The 22212-nt window shown below is 37.3% G+C and overlaps 2 protein-coding genes across 10 annotated transcripts in view; one reads left to right on the top strand and one right to left on the bottom strand.

Moving 5' to 3' along the window:
- The window catches only part of LOC106165350 (testis-expressed protein 10 homolog), an 87853-nt gene that overhangs the window by 5597 nt on the left and 60044 nt on the right, over positions 1 to 22212 (bottom strand). The gene's annotated exons all lie outside the window — the stretch shown is intronic.
- The window catches only part of LOC106165372 (corticotropin-releasing hormone receptor 1), a 71598-nt gene that overhangs the window by 47626 nt on the left and 1760 nt on the right, over positions 1 to 22212 (top strand). For 7 of the 9 annotated variants that reach the window (XM_087012845.1, XM_087012850.1, XM_087012848.1 and 4 more), the window contains 8 exons: positions 14123 to 14248; positions 14922 to 15016; positions 18998 to 19098; positions 19503 to 19629; positions 19843 to 19996; positions 20849 to 20909; positions 21308 to 21386; positions 21868 to 22131. In XM_087012845.1, the coding sequence (XP_086868971.1) occupies positions 14123 to 14248; positions 14922 to 15016; positions 18998 to 19098; positions 19503 to 19629; positions 19843 to 19996; positions 20849 to 20909; positions 21308 to 21386; positions 21868 to 22131 (1007 nt within the window). Of the gene's footprint in view, positions 1 to 11898; positions 12231 to 14122; positions 14249 to 14921; positions 15017 to 18997; positions 19099 to 19502; positions 19630 to 19842; positions 19997 to 20848; positions 20910 to 21307; positions 21387 to 21867; positions 22132 to 22212 lie in introns of those variants that run through there. The other 2 variants (XM_087012851.1, XM_087012852.1) reach the window with 2 other exon arrangements.

Raw genomic sequence — 22212 nt, 5'->3', positions numbered from 1 at the left:
CCGCTCGCACCACTTAAACGTTTAAATCCATTCGCAAACGAGCTGAGTTTTAAATGACGTAACTAAAATAAGTCCGTTTAATTAAGTATCACTCTGATACTACCCTGGATATTAAAATTCTAAGTCTGAATTTAACCCATAAGAAATGGCAAGGAACTCTTAAGGGCGTTCATTGAATATTCTTTAGTGAATAAGGCAGAGTACGGGTGGGCAGCACGTGTATTGATGTTTTGATCGCACTGCGTACACCCATTACTTTTCAGGGAGTCGAACGAAGAATTCCATCGGCTATGTTATGCATTGGAAATTTTGATAACCGATTCTTCAACAACGACCAAAAAAATTATGATTATTAACGCCGGTAGTGCACGTAGCTCTGATTTTAGCTGTCGTTTGAAAAAATCTATGGTAAGGTAGTTCGGTTTTCGCTGTTTTTATAACTCTATATAAAATGTATTAAATGTATAAATAAATGTCGAAAAATTGCGTCTACGCTTTATAAGAAACACGGTACGAAGTAAAAACGATGGCAGCCCGGTAAATCAAAAGATACTCTTTTGCCAAGTTCTGGGTGGTAACCTCTCAACCCATGATGTTATTATTAGGCAAGAATCCGGTCAACCTGTACATTTTTCCTTTGAGCGTGAATTTCCTTTGTGTCACTTTACATTAACAATACGTAACCAGCTGCGCCTAGCACGTAACGAAATCTATAAACAGGTGCTTGCATGGTCTGAGACAATGCATTGTACCTCTTGTCGAATTTCCTTTTACTACATGTTGGAACTCAAGGATGAAAGAATTCACCGTCAAGGAACATGTACCTCAGTATCCGTGTCCTTTGATGTTTTACACCCCTTGTTTTTCAGAGCTATAAACAATGCGTGGCTGAAACGCTGTGACAAACTGTGATTGTTACTTCAAAGTATTATGTAATATAAAAAGAAATGTTGCATTGCAGTATGAAATAATGCTTGGAGGGACCTTGAAGCATTAGAGCACATAACTTGCCCCAAAATCAACTTTTTTACCAGAAAAGACTAAGGCAGTAATGTGATGAAAAAAATGCTCTACATTTTCTAAAAGCATGTGTACAAAACACGCGTCTGCTCAGTAACCTAATATAATTCAGCACCACGGTGACGCTGGCTACTAAATTAGATAAACTATGCCGTAAACTACGATACACGTGGCCTTCCCAGGTGTAGTCGGGTTGTTATTATTACCATTTTATTTATTTATTTATTTATTTATTTATTTATTTATTTATTTATTTATTTATTTATTCATTATGATGAAGACGGTGTTGTTGTCTCCATGAATGTCATTTATTATTTATATGTTAATCATTTCGATTGACTTAGTAAGTGCTTCTGAAGAAGAAATCAATGTCTTACCGTGGCACGAAGATAAGTAACTATACTGCACATTGTATATGTTAGCGGCATATACATGAATGAGCATTAAGCGTCTTTAAAATTATGTGCATCACTACCGAACTCGCACCACGGGTGGCAGGGTAGAATGCTACTGTATCATCGGACCAGGTAAAATCCGCAAAAGCGATCTGGCCTTCGAAAGCGATTTAATGGACGAACACTTTAAAGGTCGCCCAATTATCCAATCAAAGAACGGTATACTTAGTCTCGTTACTGACGGCTGTTGTATTGTGGGGCATTAATAGAGGCTTACTCTCCTACGGTCGCACATAGTCTCCCACTGAAGGCTTTTTGGAAGAGTTAATATGTGATACATAATGTATCTCTATTTTTAGAAGTGCCAATGTAGAGTAATCCGTCTTACAGACTAAAAAGAATGCCACTCCCGCAACGACAGTTAATTAGCCAGTGCCGTAGCTTGGATGATAGTTATATATCTCTAAGATGGCGCTAGAATCCAAGGAGTAGATTGCTAGAAAATAAATAAGTCTGGAGTCCCTTTCACAAGAAAACGTAGAATTTAGACCAAGCACTTTACGTTTTCCCAAGATAGTGCATTAGTTGGCAGCTTTGAAGAGAGTCCTAATTGTTTCAGGAAAACCGGGATTTAGTCCAAGAGAGCAACTTCAGTTTTATGTCCAACTGATTATTTATATATATTACAGGCCGTAATTGACTCACCTTGATCTACTGTGTGACTAACAACTCTCATGTTTTATCCAATTATTATCATTATTTTTCTTTTCATTTTTAAAACTGGACTTCATGATAAAAGTGGCGAAAGGTGTGTAGAACGTTCGTGCAAATGAACTTGTAGACGAATTCTGGAATTACACACGTTACACCTACAACATGATTTATTCTCTAGCAATTTGCAAGTCACAAAAGGGAAACACAAGAGAAAGAGAGAGAGAGAGAGAGAGGTACAATAAAGAGCTGAAGTAACGTATAGTGATTACCCCACATGAGCAATTTGGTACTTCATTCACTTAACTTCCAGCTCTATCGACCAGGTGGTAACGAGCAAGATTTGCGTTCAATCCATAATTGGATATTTGGCGTTACGTGTTGTTACACAATCCGATGTAAAGACAGCATTGAGTTAACTGCAGAGTGTGCTTTCTGTGGGCATAACGATTGACATAGGTAACGATCGGTGGTTAAGTTGATAGAGAGAATCCTGTATAACAGATTTTACTGGGATAGCACTACTACATGTACGTGTTCCTATGTACAAGTGCTCCCACCCTTTACAAGGATCAAAGGTATTTTTCACACTATAACTCAAAGAAATTTCCCTGACTGTTCTCTGCACATTTCTATCCGGCGTGAATTTATTTGCAAAAAAAAAAAAAAAAAAAAAAAAAAAAAACCTCACCACCCTGCTGGGCTCTGCTGAACACTACCTTGCTCCCACTAATATTTGGCAGTGCTGAGGAACGACTCATTGTCTGAACACCTCGAAGCTCAGGTGATAACAAATATTAAGACAACAGTGCACACCATGGAATTTAGAATGACTTCACATGAACCTCTCTTCTTTTCCTATGTAGTACCAGGTCCGTAGGCGCGCGGGGAGGGAGATAGAATCAGGGTGTTTGAAAACTTTTGACCGGAAAGATCCGCTTAGAATCAAATTCGGAACCAGATGTATGGCATTTCTGAAGTTGGGCCAACTAAGAGGGTAAAATGGTCCATTTTACCAGAGACTGTGATATTGCTGACTATACCGGTACAAGGATGAGTATCCTCCGAAGAATGAACAAAAAAGAAAAAAATGAATGAAGGATTGTGTGAGTGAAAGAATGACTGACATTCGCAATGAAGAATTGAATGCATGCATGCATAGGTGGGTGAGTATGAATTGAAGGATCGATGAACGATAAATAAGAGAAAGAACCAAAACTGAAATCAACTAAGGAAAGGGGAAATAAAGTAAAAGGCAACTTGTGTTTTTGAACAGAAAGCTTGGATAATATTTATTTCAAATTCATCTAATCTGAGACAAGTCGATGCGTTTAACCAAAGGTTAGTAAATTTAAGTGTTGCGTTTATGAGCCGTTGCCCATCATCTGGAGACTAATTCTCAAAGTAATGTGCGTATAATATAAAGAGTCCAATTAAGACGGTACATTAACGTCAACGGTAACGGTAATATGTTTGCAATGCACAGAGCACTATTTATCTGTGTAATGACGTCATCCAAGTAGTTTCATCCAAGCCGTATTGTAGCATGCAGGGTAAGACCGACTTCCAATTCCCAAATTATATAACGAGTAATCCATCCGTTTTAGCGTCAGTATTAGATCAATCTAGCATCTAACAACTAATGTAACAAAATAAATTCGAACAGAAAACAACTTGGCTTGATGAAAGGTACGTCAATATGCGTCTCAGACAGCTAAAACAGTGCTGACGTTAGTTGGTCCTTTGGTCGTACCATTAATACCTTGTCTGAATGCACCTCATGTTTTGATCCAAATAGCGGCTACTTTATCTCCGCGTTGGGAATTCCAATCATGGACTTAAGGAGCTGTAGTCGTTTCATAGGATGTTTGTCGCAGAGCCGGATAATGGAGTTTACATTGCTTTTGGTAGATGTTCATTATGGCGATATTTTCATTTCCGGCGCAACAGATAAGCCTCTATTTCCAAATATGAACTTTTTTTTCAATTAGCGTCAAAGATCGAATCCAAATTGACACAGGAGGCTGGTAGTTGTTTTAATTGCCGGCCTAGTGATATTTTCTTCTTCAAAAACTGGAAATGGAATCCGTCATAGAAATGTCTATTTATGAAAATAAGCGAGGTGACTTTGACTTGAGCTTAAAATTTGTGTTAAAAAAGTGAGCAAAACTGCCATTCAAATTGACAAAAATGTTGTTTATTTTGAAAAACATTGACATGACCGGAGGCAAGTTTTCTAAGAAATACGAATACCACATTAAAAGGTTTCTTCAGTTGTTTTGAATGGAAACCTTGACTTTTTACAATTAAGCAAACCAGGGACTTTGTGAGACAAGAAACCTAAGGAATCACTTCGACGTTAACCATAATTTTTGTGTGATCGGACATAAAGTGAGTCTGACATTTGAGTTACTGATGCTCTTTTACGATGTATTTATTTATTTATTTGTAGATGTTCTATTTAAATAATTTCTCCGAAGACTAGTAAAGACAATTTTCTATCTATTTTATTCAATCATGTATTTATTTTTATATATTCATATGTATATTCACGTAAATATTATTTTATATTTTCATTTATGAACCTAAAGATAAACATAGGATTTAAAAAGTATTTGTGCAACCAGTGTAAATAACAATGATGAAGTCCGGGTGGAATTGAGAACCCCTATTAAAGCTCTTCTGTTTGTTGCCAGAAAAGCCATAATTGCTTGTTTACGATTTAATCGAAATTCCGGACAGATTCTTCTTGCTTGCTGCTACATTACGTACGTCATCTTCGCAGAAAGCACATAAGCGTACAGTAAGAAACTATATGCTTGGTACAGAAATTGCCGTATGTCTTCTCCGATGTTTTTCAAATCAGCACAAGGAAGCACACTTCTACGTGCAAACGAACAGCATACGCACACATGTACGCAAACGCGAACAGAGGCGCGTGTGTGCTTCGACATTTGTCATTCACAATGACATGTGCACACATGCACATATGGCAATTCTCTAATCAGGCATGAAAACAGAGCTATACTAAATACGTTTACAAGCACACATTCGTATATGAAATTTGCACTTAATAATGTATTCTTAAAAGCAATTTTTGGGGGGAGGGAGGCTATAACAATAACACCAACAGAGAATAATAAATGAAATGGTGATAGCTTATTTGTAAAACTGTCAGTTGCTACGCCTCGGTTCAACGTTATCAGTGGTGCGATATCTTACTTTACTTTTACATAGACAACGTTCAATTTTGTGTGAGATGTAAGGAGTATCGACACAGCAGCGGTGTGCGTGTGCGTATTGTTAGATATCAGGTGTGTTTTTGCCTGTGAATTTTCAACTTAATTTACACCTACATGTAAACAGAAATACTAATATTACAGTGAAGCAGAAGTGGTTTACGATGAGCAGGTTGTTCGTATAGATGATTAAATAGAACACGCATGCATTATTGAATTCACATAGTACTTAGCATTCATGTTTTATGTGTGCAGTTAAATATGTATAAATGCCTGAGTGTTAAGACATCTTGTTAACATGGCTTCCAATTGAAAAAGACTTGCGCTTTGGGACTTGCATTCCAACCAACGCAAAGGGCATTACAGAGCACACACTGATTGTATTGGCTTTTCATCAAGATGTGCTCCCGTTGGTAACGGCAAATCACTATGACATATTGACTGACCGACTGTTTTGATAGGTTTGCCGTTCATGTGGCTGCCAATAGTTCAGGCCACAGTTCCAATAATAGATGTGGCGCGAGCCTCCTTGGTTAGAAACGACGGTGAGAGGGTTATATTTTGGTCAAAGAATAACAAAACTAGACATGTATTTTAACTCATACGGTTTTGACTTAACCGAGTTTACTAATAATAAATGGATGGATGAAGGGAGGGATAGATGGATGTTTAGAGGGGCATTAATTCATAAATGCAATCTACTCATATTTGCTGGGATTTTCAATCCTGTCATCATTTCAATCCAGAGATACTTCATTTATATCATCAATAAACATGTGAAAAATAATATTTCAGATTACAAAAGTCAGGAATATATATATATATATATACGAAGTAAGTTATCGTAAATTTACGATATCATTGTCAGAAAAGGTTGTCACTCTTTTGGAGTTCATGAATCGCAATTTATACACCATTTTTACAAACAGCGTAATCTCACACCTACACGTTAACCGATATATGCCATAACACATGTGTGACAAAGGATAGTTTACACGTGAAAATTGCAGGTGACATTGGTTTACAGCTGCGTCCATGAATCCCATTATATTTGAAGTCTTATTTGAGTATACTCACAAAAGAAATTGTGTGCAACGAGCACTGCATTCACTCGAAGTGAACCTATCATATATCTCTTCAAATCACAAACAAACCAATATCTAAAGCCATTTCCGCCAGTTGGGGGCTAAAAGTGGGAAAAAACATTGTCAAACATATTGCATAACGCATCACCTCGCAAGTCACATACTTCCCCATCCAATCATGATGATCACTTAGGGAAGCAGAAAGCTTTTAATTATCTCCCCATTGCCCTATAGGACTGGGAGTCCCAATGCGCACTCTGCAACAAGGCGTCCAGTCGCGAGGCGTAGGTGCCGGTATTAAATTTGTCATTCCGCCTATCAACGCACAGAGCAACTAGGCAGGCAAATCGACACCAATTAGCTGAGTGTAAGAACACATATGTTTACTCTGCATGTCGTTTAGGTATAAAAACCCCAAGTTTCTTACCGTTAACAAACAGGTTCGAACTACGAAACAAATTGGATACAAGGGCGATTACCTCCGTTCTGGCACGTGTATTGGCTGATGCAATTTTCACCTGACAGGGAACTGGTGATTGAGACGCCCATTTACCTGTGTTTTTCACGTAATTGCACACTAAGTACATCGTTAAGGAAGAAACATTGCCCCTTATACAAGCATTAAGTGGGATTCAATTCGCAGCGAGTATAACCATTTTGACACTTGGCAATACATGCATGACACTGTATCCATTAATGGATTGGATATATTGTAAGGTTTTGAACCCACGTGCCTGAGATTAGCAGCGAACCATCTCTGTTTCTTCCCATGTGGCTAACATCCAGAGCAGTAAGGTTTTTAAAAGTGTTAGTACAATAAATAACAATTCCATGAAAATTCACTATAAGCAATATAAATATATCATTCTGTAACTGCTGACAGTAAAGAAACCAACGGGCCTTACATAGTGTGTATTTTATGTAGGGCCTGTGGAATCTGTTTTGTCCGTCTCTTTTTTGTAAAATAAACCCTACTTTGAGATATGATTATGTCACAGCTCTAGTCTTATGAAGTGCGATCGTTGGGAATATGCAAATTACAGTTAAGTGGTGCATTTTTCAGTCTGATACGAAATAATCTGCTTCATCCTTTGGGAAGGAGATACCTTGATGTTGCGACAAATAATACCTTCAAGGAGGCACTAATATAACTTCGAATATACTTAAGTCTTTCTTGGGCGATACTTAACAACATTTGGCATCTTTTAAGATGCCCTCGTCTTTTTGATGAACATCGTTGGTAACATTTTCTGATGGAAAAAGTTCCAATTTTGGATGGATGCTTAAAGTTAAGCACAATATTTGGAACCAAAATTAAAAAAGAGGTTGTCTTAAGGGTTTTGTTGCACAAGCACATATATTTGTCATATAAAATTGACCCGTAGCACCAATACGGTTAGGTTTCCAGAGAATTGTGCTTCTTCACCATGCCGTACTGAACAATGAAATAACGAAAGCTGAATAAACATGTTTCTGCTATGATCTGGAAAAAAGCACCTTTGTGACGCATGTTGCACGTTCCAGGCCTGCTTCCACAAAAGACATTTGGCACTCCCCCCCCCCAAAAAAAAAAAAAAAAAAGAAAGAAAGAAAGTTTTTTTATTTTTAGACCAATAAATGTATTTATTTAGTTCAAGGTTACCCCATAATAGTCCACGGAACTAGAGTATTAGTCAGACACATAATCCTTTTTCAACAGCAGGTGCAATATTCCATTTATGTGGACTGTTTCTGAATTGTTTTCAGTCCAAAGAGTCCAAATTGGTAAACACAAATTTTGGGCAAAGTTTTTTTTTCTGAGACAGGTTCCTGCTGTACAAAGACCCATTCATAAAACGACGCCCATATTCCCTACTAAAAGGTTGAATAGATACATGGTTGTCACCGCTGTATGCATGCTGTGAAAAGTGGCAATTTCACGGGAGATTTTTCAGCGAAAATATTTCCATGAGATATTTTAAATCTATTAACTAAGTTAATATAAACATTTTAAAGTTACAAAGACCACATTTAGATTTGACATTTCGGGTGTAAGAGGAAAGATGTTCATTTGGTTCAATGCGTGTATCTAGTGTCCATTTTATTTTCATAAAATCTGAATCAATATCGATTTGTTTCATCGTGAATATGTGTCTTGGAATTGAAAATGTGGTGTAATATATTGAAATGATTTTATATGAGGGCGATTTTTGACTAAGTTTTGTTGGGCTAGATGCGTGTGATCAGGCCTGAAAATCCCCGCTGTCAAAAGGCATCTCCAAAAGGTGCCAGCGAAATGGAGTCCTCTTTGCTCTCCAAAGACACAAATTCCGTCATTGTCCCTTTGATTGGCGGCTCGTACCAAACATGAGAGCGAAAAAGGATGTCAGGTTGCGAATTGAATTCCTCAGGAGACACAGTTATCTTCAATTTCGTTTACGCTACTCGTATACCTCTTTGAAGTGTCCCTTCCTGTCGTTTTCAATAACGTTTCGAGGGATCTGGTATTCATCTTATATTCCAACTCATTAATTCCGTTCTCGTTGTGATGCAACACTGACTATCAATACGCGTTTGGGGTATTACAATCAGGATCGAGGAAGCCACGCGGTCTCAACTGGTGATTATTTGTTGCATTAGTTACCCTGAAAACTGATAGGTGATCAAACGCAGCGGTGGTCTCTTCAGGAAGTACACAAAAGAGCTTTTAGGAAGCCTTGTAGTGGACACATGATCATTGGAGCGGCAGAGTCAAGTGCGGGGCAGACGACATTGCAGTCACGTGACTGTGACGGCGTGTTCAGCTACTTTTTCGCTAATAGAGCGCACCTGTTTTATCATTTATTTATTAATTATTGGGGGTCTGAAAAATTATATAGTTTATCCTTATCACGTAAAGAGAGGGATATAAGCTGAGAGAGAGAGAGAGAGAGATTGAGAGAGAGAGAGATTTTCAAATTCGGCATGTAAAGACACTATAATTTTTGCTGTTCTTCAAGCAACAGAAGCCAAGCCAATACCTGGAGCTCAAAATCAAGAATGCTTTCAATTCAACTGCGAGAAATCAACGTACCCATAACATCATTCCGTGGGTCTCTGATTGGGAGGCCGTGGGTAATCAACCGTTGAAAAAATCATTCGTCGTTACGATAAGTTACCTAGTACTTGTGTTGCGAGACCGCCTATTCTACCCTGGGGATCATTGACCGGCGGAAAGACACAATCAAGGCAAAGTTCAACGCCACAGTCCCAGTATCAGCTGTTTTCTTAAAGACGGGGATTTTTAACAAGACCTAACAATAGTTATGAATATTCTGGAAAGTTTTTAAGATTTCACTTATGCAAATCATGCTTACTTTCTATCAGCAAAGTGTTTCTGAGTTTTCATCGTGATGATTTGAGGACAATACTACTCTGATGCAATACCCGTAGTGCTACTCTAGTGCTGTTAGTCGCAGAGAAGGATTGAGTAATATTGAATAAAATACCGGTTGAAGCAAGTGCGCCTTTTATGAGGTTTTGACACATAGCTAGGAGAAATGTCCAGCTGTTTGAATAATAATAAAAAAATGAGAGAGAGGGGGGGGGGGGGGGGGGAGTCGGACTTTGGATATACGTGTAATCATTGCATAAAGAATTTTATTCACTTGTGTTCAAAGTCCAGTAATCAGTTTGTCTTAATCGGGTTCAAGTATGGATTCTCTTCTAGCGAGAATCCGACATTGCATGAATTCTTTTCTATATTAAAACGCCATGTCCGTCAACAGCCTACCTAAAACGAAGATTCTACAGGATTCATAAGGTTCGTGTCCCCAATGCCTCTAATCTTAGGCATCCATATTTGGGTCCTGACCCCCACAACCCCAATCCCCAATCTCCAAAATAAATTTTAAAAAGGAAAAGAAAAAAATTCAGGTCACTCGGAGTTGTTTTAGTGGCGTTTTAACGAATATAAACCCCAATAAAAATGCACGTAAATATATACACAATGTGAAATGCTCTCTAGATATTGTGTACATGCTAGACTGCTAACTCTGACCTGAAATAAGCTTACCTAAGGGGGGTGTATAAAATATAGGTTCGTCTGTAACATTATAAATGTGAAGCACAATTGCTTACTATAATAATAACGCTAGAATCATTTCTGAAAATAGAAAAATTCTGATAAAAAATCAGATTGAATTGATTTTGTGAAACTACGATGCTAATTCTGCTCTCAAAAATAAAACTTAAAGATATTGTAATTTATATATAGTGTATGTAGGCAAAGAGATTACGTTAGTTCTTGGCACAGTTGAAATTTTCTTATCGTTATTAAACTCCTCCCACATACACTTCTCTTCCGAACCGCCGTCTTCCGATCAACAGAATTGTTAGCGGATTAAGGCAAGAATCATTCTGATGAGATTTTTAAAGCTTATTGGAAAATCAAAATCAAATGTATCCAAGTTTGAACAAATCACTAAACGAAACAACGGATGCATGCTCTTAATAGATGGGTTTGCAGTACATGAAATGTATATGTAGGCCTACCTGGGGAGAGAGAGAGAGAGAGAGAGAGAGAGAGAGAGAGAGAGAGAGAGAGAGAGAGAGAGAGAGAGAGAGAATTTGCTGCTATTTCTAAAACAAACATTATTCGGATAGATACCCAGATTTTTCCGGACGTGAAGCATGGCGACCCTAAGTGTTCATCATTCATGTGAAGGGAAGAATCCGTAAACAACTTGAGGTATAAGAAGGAATGTCGATAACATTTAACTCTTTTTTGGCGTGAATTTATATGTCATCATTGTCGAATATTTGAGTAATACTGTACATACAATCTCAATGAAATTGTTAAGCAAAGTTACTAGTTTAAAATTTGGTCAAAATAAAGGTCACTTTTAAAGTTCTCTAATTTCCTTGTTTCAATGTGAAAATTACGGCACTGTGTACTCCTTCTTGCTTTTTATTCCCTCCACAACCACCCCACGCTACCAACGCTTTTCCGAAACGTCATTTAATCACGCGCAGAATGTAAATTAGAAGTACAAGCACGGGCACGTATCATGTTCCTTAATGGGAACCCCAAAGCTTTTACATCACATTCGAATTTGCTCTGACATAACCTTTGTTTGACCTATACCTCCTCTCCACATAGGAAAACAAACGTATCGTTTTTCTTGTAAGGAAAGCGACTAAAAATATTAATGAAGGAACGCGTGCCGCGGCAAGTGCGCGTGGAATGACTGAAGACGCGATGGAAGCTCTAAATTTAACCGCCAACCAGGAGGTGCGAAAAGTTCACTGACAGGAGGGCCGTAGCGTTGAGGTGCGTTCATCCGGGTATTTTTGTTTACAAACAAGCTAGGTTCTTGGATCGTAGTTCTCTTATTAACGCATCAAAGTCAACGGTGAATAGGATTGGTGTATTTTTGTGTGCTCTGCGAAGGGGGGGGGCATGACACTGCATTGGTGTCACTCGCTCCAGTTAACTTACAGAAATACCCGTACCAAGCAAAGTGTCATTTATCTTCTTTACTAGACAAGTAAAAAATATCTGATATTGGCAGCTGACACGACGTAACCTGATACCTTGGATCAAAACCATGATGAATGTGCTCGTGTCATCCTAAGCACCATAACCGGAGTATATTTGTCCACTACCGCTCTAGTAATATCAGTGCTAATTATAGTTATAAACAATTGTTGTTGACCATTTAGGATTATACTGTACCTTTGTACATGTGCGGCGCTGTATAGGGACTTGGACGATTTTGATATGGAACCAGTGTGTAATTTCCAAACAATCGCAAGAACAGGTAGGTTTTGGGTACAAAGAAGGTTCACAAGGTGTCGCTGTAGTGATATAAACATATTCATTTCAACCTAGAAGATATAAACATGTGCGGTGCATGCAGGCCTATATGTAGAAAATCAAAAAAGACGTTCACAAAGTTAATTGCGTCAAGGGAAGAATGTATTATTGTACAATACAAATTTGAGCTACAAAATCATTACATTACATTGCATTAAGCACATAAATCCCATAAAAATCATAAAAGCACTCACGCAGACCTCAACCAAGGAAGCGTAATTCATTATATTATTAATTAGCTAATTAATTGATGGATCACCAACAAAATCAAATCAATTCTTAGATAGCTCATTTCCGACCTATTCTGAAGTTCTATCAAAATATGTCCATCACCTTTTCAGTAAGGTTGTCATTAAGTAACATAACAACAAATGCAAATACATAATATCCTTGTTGAAGGTAATAGACCAATAACTGTACACGTACATTTTTGTGAACCATTACATCACATTAAACGATGCCATTAAGTCATTAATCCACGTATGGTGACAAAATGGAACTTCAGAGTAGTAATAGCTGCACCTTATGCAAAAAGCGTTTATTTTATCGTCCCACATAGTAATAAGCTAATCTATAGATGTCCGCAAGATATCCTAATCGCTTAGAACAGATAAGACGGTGAGTTTACGTACATTACGCTATATCAAGTGTACTAGATACCCCTTCTTTTTTATTGTATTTCGTTTGTTTTTTAAGGTTTACGTGTGAGATTATCCACTTTGAAGCTGAGCAAGTATCATCCCAGAACACCTTGGTTGTCAGCGAGATGTGTTCAAGGCATATATCGCGAAATGGTGGCAGTTAATTATTTGACATACACACCGAGCTAAAAAAATACTCGCATTTTACCGGAAAGCACCTCTAAAACCGAATAACATATAACGCCACTGTCACATTAAGTCCCTAGGCATGTATTTGGACACACTTCTGTGGGTGCTATAACCCCATGGAGATAACCTCGAGTCTCAGTGGAGACGATTTATTGTTGATCTTATGATTTAATGTACGGAGAACTGTTTGATTGAGATTTATCACCAAACGCGACAGCTGAAGGACTAACTGCAGGCGTAGCGTTCCGCTCTCTGGTGTTCGGTGACACAGAAATAAGGTGACTTATCTCAAAAAAATAATTCTCATTCAGCCAAAAGTTAGACTTAATATTGAGATAGGGTTTTGAAGTGAACTTTATGAATCATGGGTGTTCACGTTAATGAGGATGTTGGACCTGCCATGTTTTAGACAGACACGTGTATATTTGAACGGGATGATTCAGATTTATCGCAGCTGTGACCTTGATGTACATGTTGTACAAGCTTGAAGAGCAGTCTAGAATAACGAAAGGACTGCAGTTTCTCGGCCATTTGTACGAGAGATGAGTGCTGTTCAGTTAAATGGAGACGGCGATATCAAAGTGAAATACAATAAAACATTTTTGGATGTTTTCACACGCCCAATGATTCAGATTAATTTTTACGAACATGCTTTTAAAAGAGATATTCCTTAAGCATGCTTATCAGGAAAAGGGTGCAACTTCAAGCCAGTATACATTGCAACGGTTGCTGTGCATTTCAATCGTGATCTTTTTACTCCCATTCGATTTTCAGCAATTAATTTTTTCATTTGGAAATAGACCATTAGTTGTTGTTGTTGTTGCTCTTCTTCCTCTTTTTCTTCCTATTATCATTATTATTTCAACAACAAAAAAAGGGAATCGGTCATAAAGTTAGGGAAATATTTGACATTTATTCTTTTTTTTTTTTTTTTTTTTTTTTTACAGCCAGTCTTATTCGCGTACTCTGTATATCCCTTGAACTATGAATCCCTTTTCTTTTTCAGATGACGGACAGATATATTGTAACAGTACCTGGAACACTTTGAGTTGCTGGCCCACTACGCTGGCAGGAACGCTAGCCGTGATACAATGCCCACCTAAACTAGGCGACTATCCGCTGGACGCCACGAGTAAGGCTTTGGTGATTTAAAATAATGTCATATAAAAGTTTTTTATAAAAAATATTCTTCACTTTTAATATCTTTTATTCTATTAAAGTTGCCACTTTAATTTTTAACCCTATTTATTTCAATGTCTTATTTGGTAAATTGTTTGATTACTCAACTATCGGTATAATGATTTTCGCGAAAAACCAATTTAGAACAAGATTTGGATTACACAATTACTATAGACGTTTTAACTAGTGAAACATAATATATATCAAATTAATGCCATATTTTACAAGTGTTTGAAAAATACAGACAATTGAAATATTTTTTCTGTGGCATACATTGCAATTCGATTGATGTGGCATGCAATTCGAGCATAAAATAATTCAATTATTGCTATGGAAGGGTTGTTTGAAAAAGGCGAGATGAATAATTTAAACACTGAAGTTTACTGTTTCTTCGTTAACAAAACGAAATGAATAAGAGAGCAAATAGTTCAGTCTTGTTTTGAAAATGGTATCAGTATTTTCAGGCAGGGTGGGATAAGTGGGCTTTGATGGCCGCATTGATAAGAATGTTCTAATCATGATCAACATAATCTAACTGACAAAGATTCTTGTCCGGACATACACACACACACACACAAAACGTGTTTATCTGGAAGATATTAGATTCATACCAATTGTCGTTTCAGAGAACGCCACGCGGTACTGTCACGTGAACGGTACGTGGGCGGAGAAGGCAGAGTACGCTGCCTGCGTACCAGAGCTTCCCACGCCGGACCCGGAGGTAAGACAAACCTTAAAGCGTTATTCACCACCTATCATATTTTTCACAAGATATTCACAGATGTCCTTAGATAAACAGACGCTCATTTGGCTCTCTGTCACCCTGCAATGAAATCTCAAGGATGATTACATGGCTGGTAATTGTTTGCATAACTGCTCAGGCACTGCCATTTCACAGGCCCAAGCCAAGTCCCCTTGACAGCCATCAATACAATATTTTTTTTTATAAAAAAAACTTGCTCTTTTTGTGACAGATAAAAAAGCCCCTTCTGAATAGCTTTTTACTAAAATTTAAAGTTAACTGAGGAATCTCCTGTAGAAACTCCTTACAGAGCGAGTACAATGCCATCTGCGCAGTTGCAGATTCTGCTTCCATCTGGCGAAAAGTTACAGGATGGAAATGTAAAAAATGTGCCTATAATATCTGCTACCGTGGTAGAGGGTACCTAACATACGTGGGTTAAACAGTCATGTTCATTAACCCACTGAACCTATATAAATATGTTTGTAACTCTGAGAAAGAACTTGAACTAAAAGTGACTTGTGGTCAGTGAGGATTGGCGCCAAAGAAATGGCTTCTGTGCCATGGATTATTTAGCGTTTATAAGATTTCCCCTCAACTGCTAGTGTTTTTATAACATCAGCTTCGTACGTCTGCCATCGAATGTAGATTTAATTATAGTACAAAAATAAAAACCCAATATTAAATAATGTTGCTCTGTGATAAATAAAAAAAAGACCCAGCGATATCCTTTTGTGACCCATAACTGAACTCTCTCTCTCTCTCTCTCTCTCTCTCTCTCTCCTACACATACGAACTATTTAATTTGCGCATTGAAGTTCTGACCCGAGACTAATTGAAACAGAAAATAGAGTATCGTTTACCTTAACAGAAATATCTCGAGAGAACCTTTTCAGATGAGCAGTTGCTGTGATAAGCTCTATAGATTAAAAGAGCGTGTGGTTAAGATCCATCAGGTGTAACCTTGAAGGTGACAAGCCATTAAATCAGTGCTAAAGGGATTTATAGGTTTCGAACAAGGCTAGATTTTCCTTTGTTCAAATGCCGTATTAAACCGGTCAATGTATCGATGACGTCATTAGAATTTAGGTTATTAATCTGGGGGAAATTCGTTCATGAATCGCCTCTTTTCTACTCTCTTAAACATTAAATAAATGTTAACCAAAATATCATCCACACTTGAATTTGGTATGAGTTTTAATGCACATGTTCTCATGTTAAATATGGTGTCATTATTCTAAAAATGAGACTTTACACGAAAGAGCTGAAAACTGAAGATTTTTGTAATGTGATCGGGGTGTTTGTAGGTAATGATGCGGAACATTGCCTATGACAAAGTTTTTCAATAGAACGCCGGTTGCAAAATGCGGCTCTAGAAATGTCCTCGGGACGTAACCTGAAATGAAATTTACGAACCAAAACTCTCTATTTCTCTCTCTCTCTCTCTCTCTCTCTCAAAATCAGTTCAACGCGCGACCAACGGAAGTGTGCGCAGGTGAACGACCTGAACCTATGAATTTTGTCGAGACGACATTTGTTACTTTAACCTTTGAGATAAGTAGGAGGGAAGTCGAGATAAATAGTGAACAGATTTACGGTGTAAATAACTTAGGGCGGAACCAACACTTGGTTCTGATTTTTAGCTATCTCAAAGTCCGTTGCGATAACGAAGTGTTATCAAGTAAAAAGCTCGCTTGCAAAAAATATAGTGTATGGGATATTGCACCCCAAAGCATTGTGCAGTTTTATTTTTATGATATATAGAAACTACAGACCATTGACGCTTTCTGAACTGAGAAAAAACACACGTAAGAAATGTTCAGAACATATAATCAATAAATGAATTCTAATGTTTTACCTTTAATCTAAAAAAGCAAAATGTATCGACCAATATAAACAGTCTAAGTCTCCTACACTGCAGAGGTTGGCTCGTTCAACAAAAACTTCTCGTCTTATTTTTAAAACAGACTAGCAACGGCATTCTTGCTTATATTTTCCACGTAACAATATTTTCATTTATAGATCAATGCCATTTATTTCTGATAATCCCGAATCATTTCAGTACTCGTTTTAAACAGATTTTCTTGAAGTATCTATTTCCGGGTTATAAATCTATTCAATTATAGACTCACTATTTTTGCCAACATTTATTCTGTAATATAATGAGGCAATGGCCTCGGGTGGCTCTCTACACTTTACAGCTTTAAGATTAAGTTAACTTGAAAATAAAAATGTAGCCTTTCCGGTCAAGGGTGACAGCTCTAATAGAAATCTGACAGCTCATAGTGCGAATGAAATTTTCCGTGCAGCAAAATTAAATGCAAAGGACGAAATTGAGATGTTCCGTGCGTTTCAGAATGTGAACGCCATCCACCTGCCGCGTGTGGTAGTTGTAGACCTAGGCCGTCACAGCACCCCCTATATTGGCGCGCTTTGTTGGAAAGATCGCCTGCCTCTTGTCTGACTAAGGGCGGGAGGCGTCCAAGGAACGGCGTTTGTTTTTCATTCAGACAGTTTCTCAAGAATCTAATGGTTTTGACAGACGACTCATGTATCAAATTATAAAACACTTATTGAAATGATAAAACGAACGTTGTGGCCGCTGCAGGCGACATTAATGTCGAAGGCAGACTTTGCGGGTGTGCTAGAATTACTTGGAAATTTTATGAAAGACGGACGGATTATCTGCTCGCGTATATCATTTAAGTCGTTAATTTTGCGCCAATATATAAAACCTCACTACCGTAAGCCAGATAGATTGGACATCATCTTAATGACGTTCTAATAGCTTATCTTTACAATTTTACATGTACACCACGAGATTTGTATCAGCTGTCTATCGATTTATTTGAACGAGTTCTATTATTTCATAGGTCAGAAATTTTTATGGTCAAAATATCTTTTCAAAATCTTTTTGTATGGTCAAATAAAGCACAAGTAAACACAAACATTTTCTGTAATAGGATACTCGTAATCACTATGCGCAATGTATCATAATATTATGCCGTTTGGTGGAATGCATTTTCAAACAGCACAGAGGGGAGGGACGAATCCTTTGACATTTCTCATTTCAACATTTGTTAAAGTTGTATTTTAACCCGAGTGACAACCATATTGACCACCACCTTCTCGGTGCCAGTAAGACTCCAAAATCAGTAGAATTTACATTTTAATACTTTTGGTCCAGATTTAACTAAATGTCTAATGCTAACTGCTAAATGTTATTGCCGACCCCATAGTGTGGAGAATATAATTACCTGTATTGCATGGGTCACATGAGGAAAGGAGCAGATCGAGGACAGATTGTCAATGAAATGACACAGCATTGGTTTAAGGCCATGTTATATATAGTTTCTGCCGAGGTATCAGTTTACAAATAAACGGTCTTGTATTGAATTTTGTTCCCTTCAAGATTCCATATAGTGTTTTGGTGACGCTTGTTTGTAGGTCTCTAATACTAGCGGTTGATTAATTTTACCTCGATGATACAAAAAGATTATGAATTGAAGTTATATATGTCACAATGTTATGTCATTAAGCATTTTAGTAAATAAAATGACTCATCCAAAAAATGAATCCTACAGTCTGTCAATGGCGTGATGTAAGAGCGAAACTGTCACTCAAACGTGAGCCGAAAACAAGTTTTGCGTGAGGAAATCGGAGAGAAAACACTCATATAATCCACGCATTCCAAGAATCGATAGAAAAATCATTGTAAATTGATGATCAGACACACCATTACTTTGAGATATTTCTCAAACAATTTTACATATAAACAATATCACTTCTAGTGATCCACAGCTATACATGTTCGTATGCAGCTAATGGCATGTGCTTTACGCACGACATTATTCTCTCCCCTCGGAATTTTAACACTAAAATAGCTATACAAAAGAAGAAAATAAAAAAAGAAACGGCGTTGGTGTTTTTCATTTGTTGATCAAAATTTTCTTATTTTAGGACATAGAACACAACTTCCCTGTCCGGCTTGTCTACTACTCTGGGTATGGTCTGTCCAGCCTGGCACTCCTGGTAGCCCTCACCATATTTGTCTACTTCAGGTAATGCTGTACTGCAGGTCTTACGCTGCCGTTACCTTAAGTGTGTATATTAAATGATATTATAAAGATTAAAATCTTAAAAAAAAAAAAAAACATTAGAAAGGTACAATGGCTTGAGACATGAGCACCAGCGGTTTTCGTAAAGGTAAATCGTAAACGGTTAAGATGCATAAGGGGGCTATATTCCCGCTAAGTGTGCATTTCCCTGGCAGACTTTAGCTATCGACTAAAATAAGGGTGCTAAAAAGCATTGTTCTTAGTTCAAATATCTAAAAGCCGCGAATTTTAACTGTCATTTTCATGTGCAATGGGGCACTACACCAAAAAGCTTGTTTATTTCACTAAAATATAGAAAAGAAACTGCTCTATGATGGAGTTTCAGTTCTCTGTAACCGTACTTTTAGGAGTTTAAGATGCTTACGAAATACAATCCACTGTCATCTCATGGTGTCCTTCCTGGTGCGGAATATAAGCTGGATGCTGGTCATGAACCTTTTGTTGCCTAAGATCCACCTGGAAGAGGAGACACAGGTAACCCCCCCCCCCTCCCCCCTCTCTCTCTCTCTGCATTTAATCATTAAAATATATTAAAACTGTAATTGCACTACCAACTGTGTTCCACCATGGTGGTATTAAGAAAGCGAGATTGTGTTATGTGTGACAATAAGTTCAATTCTGCTGGATGTGCTGCAGCAAGGCACACCAAACACATTTCAAAGTGACATCGTCTCTTTTCTCTTCCAGTGGCTGTGCAAGGCCATACTGGTGGTCTGGCATTATGTGCATTCCACGAATTACTTCTGGATGTTTGTAGAGGGTTTGTACCTACATCTTATGGTGGTGTGGGCCTTCTCTGCCGACAAGGTCAAGCTGTGGGTTTACCTGCTTATTGGTTGGGGTAAGCAACCTGTTCTTTAATGTGCTTTCAAAACCACGAGTGGCAAATATCTTTGCGTGGGCACAAAGAGAGGCTCTGAGCTTGTTTGAAACAGACAATAGACTAGATTTTACAGGGTACATGTATATGACACGTGGCAAACTCCAATCACGTTGGAAGCTTGTGATTGTATTTTCCACAGTTGAAGTGATAAAGGAGTGTTTTGATATAATTTTAGCCATTGTTTTTTTTTTTAACAAAATAGGGCACTGTACTGCTTTCATGAACACAGAAAAAAAAACGCCTGCGCGGCATGTTATTTTCTTCTCTCAAACCATTGCTCCATCACTGGACGTTTGTTTTATTTGTAAAGTACGTTCTTTATGAATCATGATAAATTTATGCTGTCATGTTATCCTTACATGATATTTGTCGTTTTTAATGTTGGAATTGGAACATGCTGGTATTCACCTGTTGGAAACAATGCATGGAATCTACAAATATACAAAGTGTGTGGTTTTTTGGGACATTATATATCAACCTGAATAATGTGAAGTTATGGAATTTAGAATAAATGCAAAACCATTTTTTGTTTGCAATTCCATAATGAAATAGGAGGTGCTATTAAACTAAACCGGTGCTTTCATATTTTAACATTTTCGTCGATGGTTAAGGTGGAAGAACGTGATGAATAGAACAGAAATGAACATATAATATCAAACATCATTACAATAATCAGTATACAGCAGGTCTGCGTTATAGTGTATGTTTAAATATACATGCATGTATTAAAAGAGACTGTACTTGGCACTTATTTTAACTTTTTATTACAGAGAAACTCTGATTTTCTACAGGATAAGTTTTATTTTGCAGGAGCCCCTGCACCTACGTCCATCGCATGGGCTTTAACAAAACACCATTTACAAAGTGACGAGTGAGTATATTTAATATTTAGTATCAGTAATAGTTTCCCTCCATCTTTGCTAAAATCATAAATATACCCCCCCCCAAAAAAAATTCTGACATAACTTATATTTACATGTACAGTATATATATATATATATATATATATATATATATATATATATATATATATATATATATATATATATATATATATATATATATACACACACACTCAGTCGTCAGTATTTATAATTCGTACTTGGAGTAATAATAATAGTACAAATGCTTATAAAATGAAATTTTCAACTTAAAATTATCTCTACTGTCTTTTTAAGAACCAAATTATTACAGCAAACGTGTCTCAGAGACTCCTTTGACTTCATGTGAGTTAAATTGAGTAAACGATGGATTTTTTTTCGTTGACAGGAACTGCTGGGGTGCAGAGAATTATAACAGTCAACCCGAAGATTATATTGTGACGGGACCCATATTATTCGTCTTAGGGGTAAGTAAAGAGTACCATTGGCACTACAATCCAGATCATTGTTTTCACTCTATATTCTCTGTAATATGATATTACAAGAATTTTATGAATGATTGCAATTGGTTAAGAAAATGACATACGGAAAACGTGAAGATACAATGATACATATACTGATGGTCGGTCATATAATCATAAGAGTTTCTGAATGGCCAAACTAAACCAAGATATTATGAGAAAATCTGTAATGTACATTCCGTTCCAATTCATGAAAAAGAAATGATTAGTGATTTTTTGTGTGCAGATAAAGACTAAATGTAAAACCTTGCATCAGTTTTAATGGAAATCTAGATTTATTAAGCGGTTTGCTGTAGTATAATTCCGCCATTTTCCCAAATGTTTGTCATTGTATAGTACATGTGTTTGGAGGCATTTCTATGCCATTAAACACAGCCCATACCAATAAAATGGTACCCGTCAAATTCTTCCTTATTCTTACAAATAGGTCAATCTCATATTCCTGGGAACAATAGTGTGGGTGCTGATAACCAAGCTACGGGCGTCAAATAGCTTAGAAACCAGGCATTCCAGGAAGGCCGTCAAGGCCACTCTGATTTTAATGCCGCTAGTCGGCGCCACGTATATGCTGTTCCTGTACCCACCGAGCAATGATCCTATCACAACCAAAGTGTTTAGGTATACCAATGCCTTCTTGCAGTCCACACAGGGATTCTTCGTCGCTTTGTTTTACTGTTTCTTTAACGGGGAGGTAGGGGCATTTTCAGTTTCATAAGTTAATGGATGCCTTATATTAATTATGTATTGCTGTTATTATAGCCACAGTTAGGCA

This window comes from Lingula anatina, chromosome 5 (assembly GCF_051362555.1).
Source record: "Lingula anatina isolate TDL-2025a chromosome 5, LinAna3.0, whole genome shotgun sequence".
Classification (NCBI taxonomy): Eukaryota; Metazoa; Brachiopoda; class Lingulata; order Lingulida; family Lingulidae; genus Lingula; species Lingula anatina.
This window is presented reverse-complemented; position numbering and strand designations above follow the sequence as displayed.